The sequence below is a fragment of the Anguilla rostrata genome, chromosome 11 (genome assembly GCF_018555375.3).
Source record: "Anguilla rostrata isolate EN2019 chromosome 11, ASM1855537v3, whole genome shotgun sequence".
NCBI classification, from domain to species: domain Eukaryota; kingdom Metazoa; phylum Chordata; class Actinopteri; order Anguilliformes; family Anguillidae; genus Anguilla; species Anguilla rostrata.
The window spans coordinates 28,020,877-28,030,693 of NC_057943.1; the positions used below are offsets into that span (position 1 = coordinate 28,020,877).

General features: G+C 40.2%; 1 protein-coding gene across 1 annotated transcript; it reads left to right on the plus strand.

The window, feature by feature from the left end:
- The first annotated feature begins 5,009 nt into the window (after positions 1–5,009).
- On the plus strand, positions 5,010–6,664 carry cebpb (CCAAT enhancer binding protein beta). The gene has a single exon (XM_064299188.1). It carries the CDS (start codon positions 5,223–5,225, stop codon positions 6,111–6,113), a length of 891 nt encoding a protein of 296 aa, XP_064155258.1. The 5' UTR covers positions 5,010–5,222; the 3' UTR covers positions 6,114–6,664.
- Positions 6,665–9,817: the final 3,153 nt, after the last annotated feature.

The following is a 9,817-nucleotide window of genomic DNA, read 5'->3' on the forward strand; positions in this document are numbered from 1 at the left end:
GCTAGTGGGAACTGCGTGGGAAGCTATCCCAGGAAAACTGTCATCCCAGGGTTGAGGGTAATCCAACATCAATCACCAATGAAAATCAATGTGTAGGTTGTTACTGATGTAATTAGTCATAAAGTAGTCTGTGTCATAGGCACAATTTTATGACTACTGGCAATATGTTTTAATTAGGAATTTCTTCACATGCACATACAATAGGCTATTGTTGTTTTAGCAGTGGGGAAAAAAGCCTCAGACTAATTTTTCTGTCTGACATAGTAATCCTTTAGGCTCAACAAAGATGGTTTTGAAATGCTGTTTTCATACTACTATCATATTTTTTAATTGCTTACTTATTTGGCCAAAACACATGACATCCATGAACAATATAACTATGGAAATAACTACATAATAAATAACTAGAATAAAAAGAGGTTCAATGTTAACAATTTTTTAAAAATTAATTAAAAAGCTTTCTTTAGAAAACAAATGGTGTTCATAACATGTGTTAGGCAATACCTGTTTGGAAACTCAACGATTAAAATTTTTAGCATGCCACAACAAATATCATACAACAACAAGTATTTCTTGTAGCTATTAATTTGTTGTTAATATGCAGAAGACATCCATCTTCTATACCCTCAGAATTGCAGGGATGAAATGCACTTAGGTAAATTTATTAATTTAAAAGAAATAAAATATGTTTTGTTGCCTGACTGATCTAAGTGGTGAAAAAACAAACAAATGCTATTTTATGTATACAATTTGATTAGGAATTCTGATATACTACTAAACAAGACTTCTATATTACAGAATCACTTTACAATGGAACTCTGTGGTAAAGTCTACAGTGATGACACAATCTAGCTTGCTTGGTTACAAGAGGGAAAACAAGTGAAACAATCGGACTGATATTTTGAGTTGTACACAGTTGTTCTGCGTTGTCAAGAGGTTTAATCTCGTGTACCAGTTCTCAAATGATTGATAGATTCTGTCGTTATTAAAGTTGACAATGGATTAAGGTACTCTTCTAACCAGTATTTTAACCTGGCTGACAGCCTACTCCCTCTTGCAATCAAGACAGATTGACACTGTGGTGGAAAAATGTAAGAAGGCGACCTTGAGCCGTATATTTACTTATACTAATGTGAAGATCAACTTGGTCTTTTGTGGTTGAACAATTACAAATATTTTGTAATATGTATTTTTGCCATAATTTTTGTATTATTTAATGGACACCATGTAAAAGTATGTGAATACTTTAGTCTGCATAGTAATATATTCAGTGTTAAATGTTAGAGTACATGTGATCCCTATTCCCTACTGGGCTCATATAACGGAAGTAATACTGAACATTTTACTGTGCTTATCCAATCAGACCCAGTGGAAATAAAAATAAAAATGTCTCTTTCATGTGAATAAATGTAGTTTTTTATATTGTGAAGTTTACATGGCTGCTCTGTTTTTACAGTTTTCATGCTGATGACTCTTCAATCTACAAGATTTCTTGTGAACAAATAATCAGCTCTCTGTCTTTGCAAATGGTGTATGAGACTAACAAACCAGAGGCTTGAAGACTGGTGAGACTACTCTGTCATTCAAATCTGAACCAAGCCAATTAGTTGTCTCTGATTGACTGTAACTTCACAATTTTTCAGTTTGCCTCCCTCAGATGAATCTCTGTGACATCACAATGGCCAGATGGCCTCCCTCAGGGCATCTACAGGTGCTACATCCTTTGTGGTTGAAACTGGACATATCTTCCTCTTCCCATTTCGATCTATGGAACAGTGAGTGACCAGAAGACTCGGCTCTATAAAATGTGGAGGCGATGAGGAGGGCAGTTGGGGGGCTTAGAGCGCGACTGCAGAGATGGTGGACAGAAGGACAGAGCTGATCATATTGGACAACATTTTCTGGAGGTTTGCTGTAAGCATGCAGGAGAGATTGCTAATCTCTGGTACACTGTGAGGGAGGGGACCTCCAATCAACACTCTGTGAGTCACTCCACTCAAGGGGTATCTGGGTGTGGCAGTTTTGCATGTTTTGTGCTGTCTTATCAGTCCTTACTAACAATGAATCACAGTCATCCACCGAGTAACATCACTGTCATACCTGGTTGGTTAAAAAAGTTTTGAGAGAATTCTAGCTAGAAGTCTAGCAAGTTACTTTAAAATGTTAGTTTTAAAGTTTATATAAAGCAATCTTTTGTTGGCACGTGAGATTTTTTACAGCATTCATTACAGTATTCATTTCAGTTCAGAAAAGGAATTGAAGGCGAGTTCAGATCAAAAAGTAATCAGCCGTCAAAACGATTTTAGAATTCTCCTAATGCCTGCTGTGATCTTGAAGATTCAACATGAAATTCTCACTCCTGTCTTAATGAGAAGGCGGCTCTGTTCAACCAACTCATTGCTCGTTGTGGAAACAATCATTTCATTAAAGTCACCAAAAATCAGCAAACCATTTTTACCCCTCATCTGTCTGTCCGTCTCTCAGCTTCTGAGCTTGGGAAGGAGAGCGAGATGACACTGGACAGGATGAAGGGGGGCAGTAGAAAGGGTTGAAGAAATGAGCGCATGGAATAGAAGAGGATAGAAGTGAAGAGAGAGGAAAGAAATGATAAGGACTGGAGAGGTGAGAGCAGATGAGTGCAATGAAAAAGACGTGTAAAAGAACATACAAAGTGAAGAGCATAGTAGATCTGAATCTGATGGATTCCAGTACTGCTTGTGTAGCTTTTAGTAGTAGTTCTAAAGCCACAGATCACCAAAACATTTATACAGATCTCAGCAAAACATTTAAACTTTTAAATCTGAACAAAATTAAAACTTGAATATTTGAAACATGTAGGAAGCATACAGTGTCATGAAAAATTATTAACCCCCTTCCTGATTTCCTCTTTCATCGCATATTTGTCACAATGAATGGTTTTAGCTCTTTAGACAAAATGTAATATTAGACAAAGGTGTAAACACAAGACATTTCTTAAATCATTATTTCGTTTATTTAATGAAGAAAGTTATCCAACCCATATAATCCATGTGAAAACGTAATTGCCCCCTAAGTTACTCAGTCAACCAATTAACTAATCAAGCCAGGCTGTGTTTAATAACTGATTAAACACAGCCTGGCTTGATTGTGGCCAGCCTTGTTGAATCTAAACCTCACTCATATTGAACCTTACCATTAGCTTGAAGTTGCCACCACAAAGTTTGTACAAGTGCATTGCTTGCTGCTTTAGGTTGCCCGTCATGTCCGACGATGACAATCCTGCCTCTGCTACTTGTGAGTGTTCTTGTGGCTGTGGAGCCCAATCCGTGATCCACACTGTCTGCCACAAACAGAAGAGGTGAAAGCACTGACTGGGGGTGTGGATGTGGTCCTGGCTTCATGTCTCTTTAGACGTTTCCTGGTCCGTCGATCACCTCGGTCCTCCTCGAGTTTATGCACTCCTTGTTGGCAGAGCTGCCGCCAGATGGAGCGTTGACCGGCAGTGTCCTCCAGCTGGGTCGGGTTCAGGCCGCACTTTTTCATGACAGTCTTCAGTTGGTCTTTATGTGCCACGATGAAAGGAAATTTCAGAAGAGAGGAGAAACAAGCATGAAACCGTCCAGACCCACCGCGCACCTCCTGCGCATGCATCCTACAAAGGTCGTCAATGGACAGATGAGTCAAAAGTGGAAGTTTTTGGATGACAAGAGTCCCATTATGTCAGGTGTAAAGCAAATACAGTGATTCACAGTGAGAATATCATAACAAGTCAACTGTGGTGGTGGTAGTGCGATGATGTGGGGATGCTCTGCTGCCTCTGGACCTGGACGACTTGCCATTATTGAAGGAATCATGAATCGTGCTCTAAACCAGAACATCTTAAGGAGAATGTCTGATCATCTGTCCATAAGCTGAAGCTGAATCATAATTGGATTAAGCAGCAAGACAAAAATTTTTCAGGAAATTTTTCATTAAAAATACTTTCGTTATCTGAAAATAGAAACATAATACAATTATATAATTCCAGAAAAACCATTATTCGTGGAATCAGGACAAAAATATTCTTGTTGAATTGCTTATTTTGATTATATTCAAGTATGCTATATTCCTATTTTCCCCTATGTACCAATCATGTTAACATTGTGTTAAGGTGAACGAGAAAGGGGCTGGGTACAGAATGTGATGTTGTAATATATAGTTTCGTCACGTGAAACAAAAATTTAAAACGACTGAATGTCGGACAAAAAAAATACGCTGATATTCCCCTTGGAGTATTGGATGCATAAGCAAACTAACCACTAGGTGGCCGTATAGTCCTCCAATCTAAAGAGCCGCGGTCAGGTTTTGCTACAGCAATGGCACCCTGGCTACTTCTTCATTTCGACGAAGTTAGCATTCCGTTTCTGTTTTCTGTACACATTTGTGGCGCAACTGTATTTCAGTCCACATTATATAATTAACATTCGATAACAGAGAACGAAACCGCATGGGCAAACTGTCATGTATAATCTGAATATTTACTGCAAGCTTATAGGCATATTATGAATAGGTCTATGTCCATTCTAATTGCGAAACAGGAACGAAATGGTATAAAACTCAAGAGGTTTACAGCAGCGTTGCAAATTTTGGTATACACTCATACCACAATTATGATCCAAAGATTGGTTGTTTACACATTAGTCTTTCATTTGTCATGATTGTTAAAAAGAAATACTACACGTTCCAAGTTTTTGTCTCGAGAAATTTGAACGAAATTCAGTCAGTTATTAAACGTGGCTGTAAATATAAATTGATACAAACTTAGTTTATCTTGTTGTAAACAAAGTGATTACTCGTTTCAAAGCGGGCTATATTAAGAGCCTCGAGATTACCTAAATAAATGCGGGGGGCAAACATGTTAAGAAAAACTACGATATCAGTTCCTCATTACAGGTCCAGGTAGGCTTTTGTTGCCAAACTAGTAAAACACGTCAAACACAGCAACTCAGCCCTCCCCCTAGCCGCGAGGTGTTAGCTATATAAACCCCGCTGTCACTGAGATGTCAAACTCAAAGCCTGAGCTCTAACTCGCACGACTCTCTGACAGAACTGAATTGAGGAATCACTTCAGTGGACCGAGCTACTTTCGTCATCTTCTGCGACTGACGGCCACTGTGACCTTTGATTCAATTTCAACAAGTGTTCTCCCCAGAGTGCGCTGGCCCGACTCTGATGATTCCGCAATCCGGCGGGTGTTAAGATCCATGGAAGTGGCCGGGTTTTACGAGAAGGATTGCCTTGCTTTCCACAGTAGCAACAGCGGTAACAGTCACATCAGTAACGTCGACTGCAAGCAGCCAGGTGACGGCTCGATGACGGAGCTGGGCATCGCAGAGCACGAGAAGGCGATAGATTTCAGCATTTACCTGGACCCCTCTCAGCACTATCAACAGCACCTTGCTCAAAACGGACCTCTGTACCAGCAACGCGGGGTGGATATCTTGGCCGACTTCCTTGCCGAGGAAGGCAAAAGTAAGCGAGGGGTATCTTCACAAAACTACAGAAACTACTTACCATTGATCGAGCGAGACCCCCTTCAAAACAGCAACTCGCGAAACGCAAGTATCCTGAGCTACCCCGAACTGCAGGAGACCCGGGTGGACAACCTGTTTTCTCCACAGGTTTTTGGCAGCTACTTAAAAACCGGGTTAAGGCAAGAGGCAAAAGAAGACGCGAGGATGGACCACAGTACCGTTTCTTCTGGGTTCGACATGAGGTCTTATCTGCAGTACCAGTCCGCTCCGAGCGGTAGTCTTGGGAACATTTCCACCGCCTCCTCCTCCTGCTCCAGTCCACCTGGAACACCTTCGGGGCCAGGTAAGGACGGGTCGCCCCTGCAGAATGGCAAAACGTCTTCAAGCAGTAAAGGGAAGAAGCGACTGGATAAGGACAGCGAGGAATACAGGCAGCGACGGGAGAGGAACAACCTGGCGGTGAGGAAGAGCAGAGACAAAGCGAAAATGCGCAACATGGAGACGCAGCACAAAGTCCTGGAGCTCGCCGCTGAAAACGAACGATTACAGAAACGCGTGGAGCAGCTATCAAGAGAACTGGCCACCCTGCGAAACTTGCTTTCAGCTACTGGGCAGTGCTAATCCGGGGGTCTCGCCGTATCATGGCACTGTGGCACCAAAAACACGGAACATAAGCCGGGACTGTGAATAAATCTGTTCCCTGCAGTCAATTTGCTCTGGGACATGTGCACATACCAATGTATACATGAGTGGGCTGTACAAAGTTTACATGCAGTAAGAGAATAAGGAACAAAAAAAAAAAAAAACATTTACAAACGGTTTACAAAAGGAAGAGAGACTTTCAAAGAATACCGTGGGCGAATGAATTGCGCAACCATCAATGTTTGGTGACATCATGCCACTTGAATATATTGTATGGTGTATGTACAGTATTTTAAACCAGTTTTACAGTAAATATGTCTAATATTGTGTTATTTAAATATAATTCATTCCTCGCTTTTTCGAGCAGTGGCTGGTTGTCTAGGGACGAACTGGATAGCATGGGCATGATGCAACTCTATGTAACAGTATTGGCAAGCAATGAAGTCTGTTAAAGATGTAAAAGGTACCAATGTTTTTTAATGCCACAGAATATTTTATTGAATTAAAAATATTTTTACTTTGCTGAAAAATGCTTGTGTGACTGTTTTTCAAAACTGCTAATGACATTAAGGCAAACAGATGAGGCCTAGCTTATTGCATTTGATCTTGTATTTGACACACCCACTCTTACACAAGCCTGATGTTTCATTAAATGACATAAAAATAAAAATATATACGTCAATGTCAAGATGAGGATCAGATCAACCATAAAACACAAAGAAAACATACAGCTCTTAGCTAGTTGAATTACTAAAATATAATACATCCACAATATGTGATTCAGTCCCACAGCTATTGCTATCAGGGTTTATAAAAGATTTACCCACTCCGCATTATATTCCTCAGTCGAGACTGCAGATCCTTTCAGCCAGATTTTGGAAAGACATATTATCTTCAGACTGGGAAACAATCAACTTTTCCTTGCATATACAAATGTAATGACTAAGCCACATTAAGGTATTCTTGACCTGTGACCAGATGCGTGCCATATAGATTTAACTCGGGGGTAGCCTGCTGGTCAATGTTCAGCATGACGAAAAACCAACCACTGAAATGAGATGTCTAATTTTTTTTATTGGTTACCATTTTCTACAGATTTGTTAAATAAAAATAAAATTAAAAACAATTTGATTCAATTTGCTCTGTTAGGCTAGCGATTAAAGGATTTCTTATTTATCGACACAGAACAGAAAAGAGGGCACTGTAAAGATTTGTCCCATGTCCGTGCAAGCCGAATTGAAACTGCAAATACGGACGCTATCTTGAACACACAGTCAATAGTGTACGAGGTTCGATGACCTCCCAGGGCTGAGGGAGGGGTGGGGAGTAGGGTGTCAAGGCCACTCAAAGATTAGTCAGCTATAATACATCTTGAAGCTAAAAGAACACTCCTTTCCAAAAGAAAATGACTATACACAATAAAATAATTTTTAAACAGCAAGGCTAAGAGGATCTTCTGAATGTTATAAATCTGAGAGTAAATTCTGCAATCTATTGTCGATAAAATTTTTTTGATTGTGACATGATATATGGTAAAACCTAAATCCAGCACACTGATACAGTAAATACATACAGACGTATGTAATAAAAAGAGAAACAAAGGTTGAGCTTGTGGGTGCGAAACGTGGTTGGAATTGTAATTCTCTTTGATTTCTATCTTTCTTTGGGAGGGAGGGAGGGAGGGATGGGGGAGGAGAGAGAGAGAGAGAGAGCTGGGCACAGTGAACATACAACCTTAGCAGTGTCCATTCCAAAGGTTGACACAGAGGGAAAAAAGAGCATGAGTAAGCTTAATCTGGAAAATAATACTGTTTATTTGAGGGAGAAGGTCAGCTTTGTTTTTGCATTTTCTTGTGGGAGTCACTTAAAAATGTTTCCCAAAAACACACTTATTTTCATCTGGGCATCTGACTGCTATTCCATTTATATATTTCAATAGATCAAAGATGCTTTACAAAAGCACATCCTCCAGGCCAAAAAAAAAAAGTACATAAACAATGACCTCAACTGCATTTCAGTTCATTTCAATCTATTTTGGAAAAAACTAATAACGATTTTTAAAAATCACAGGCCTTAATGTTTGTAATGAAGTCACTTAAATAACAGCTACACAGCTCTCTAGAGGCAGCATTGGCTTAGGAAATCACAAAGTGTCAAGGCCTATTTAACCCTAAAACAAGTAGCATGTTTGAATCTCTGTACCAGCAGTAAACCCACTTTTGTTATAGGCAGTTGAAAGAGGGAATCATGAAAACTGGTCAAATGGTGGCTAATATCATAGAACTAGCCAAACTAGAACTGCCATCACAATCTATGCATCCAAATCACACCCAAGGACAAATCCAGTCTTTGTGGGGTTCATTGTGTGCAACAATGGAGGGTGGGGTCCCAGCCCATCGAGGCCCTGAGAACAAACACTGAAATACAGGTTCAAAACGCAAAGGAGGGAAACTACTTCTTCGGCAACCACCAAAAGCTGGAGCCAAAAAAAGTGTCTGTGTCTCAGAATAAACAATATTTGGAAAAAAAAGAAATAAATGAAATGCACATACGTAGATGTTTCACCTACTTCTTCAGAGCTCTGTCGGAACTTTCATACGCGTTTAAAATCATAGACTGCGGTCTATGAAGCACCAGGGCAATTGCTTACAGACGCAGCGCCCGAAAAGAGCCAGAGTTTTTTTTAACTTAATTTGTCAAAACAAGGCGCACTTAACCCTGTGTTCAGATAATATGGTTCCGGAGGAAAGACAACGGCCAGCAGTGTGCAGAAAAGCACGTGCGCCCTTTTCCCCATAAAGACGAGGGAGCTTCACTTCTTAGAGCTGCTCTTCCTCTGCCCTCGTGCTCACTTCCCCACAGAAAGGCGGCATGGCCAGTAAACGCTTTGAGCCTCGGTTTGCCCTCGGTGGACGACTGAAGCAACAGGCAACCCGGTGGCGCTGAGGGGAAACCTAGCTTCCGTTCTGTCTGCGGTCCTGCTAAGCTCTGGGTCGGAGGTGACACATTCCAGTGCAGCTTGGCCGGTCACACCTGCCCAAAGGTGTGAGATTCGGGAGTTTCGAGGATGCTGTCCTTTAACTCAGCCGATGACCAAGGCCTTTCTGTCTGCTTGCTGGCCAGTCAAGTATAGGCAAGCACTGCTGTGTTCAGCTATTTCTACTCAAGCATCAATTTGATGGTAACAAAGACGAAGGCAATATTCGTAATGTAATGTCGTTACAGAATGGGAAAGCACAGGACATATATGCCCTACATGTAGGATTTAATTCTCAGTACAGTTCAGTAGACATTTGTTGTGGGTACAAGGGTATAGGATTAAGGGTATAAGGGGCAGGGTGTAAATCTATAAATGTATCAGCATTTTTAGGAATTTGCTTTGCATTCTTCCCTTCACCATGTGTAAATAAAAACATTTTAAAACAGGAGGGGAAAAAAGCATTTGTGGCCAGGGTTCCAATTTTGTACAATAATCTCTGATATGGGGCCTCTGATATTTTTCAAAAATCACTTTGAATCTCATGTTGCCATTTTACCCGTATTACTGATTTGTTCAATGTTTTTTTTATTAATTCTGTTTTTATTTCATTTAAAAATATTTTTATTGTGCACGATGTAAGAAAAACGTTCGACAAATAGTCCTTATTATTACAAATAAAATAATGAATGAATGAATAAATCTT

Bases quoted from the DNA above. Each gene is read 5' to 3' on its own strand.
- cebpb (XM_064299188.1), top strand. From the start codon at position 5,223: ATGGAAGTGGCCGGGTTTTACGAGAAGGATTGCCTTGCTTTCCACAGT.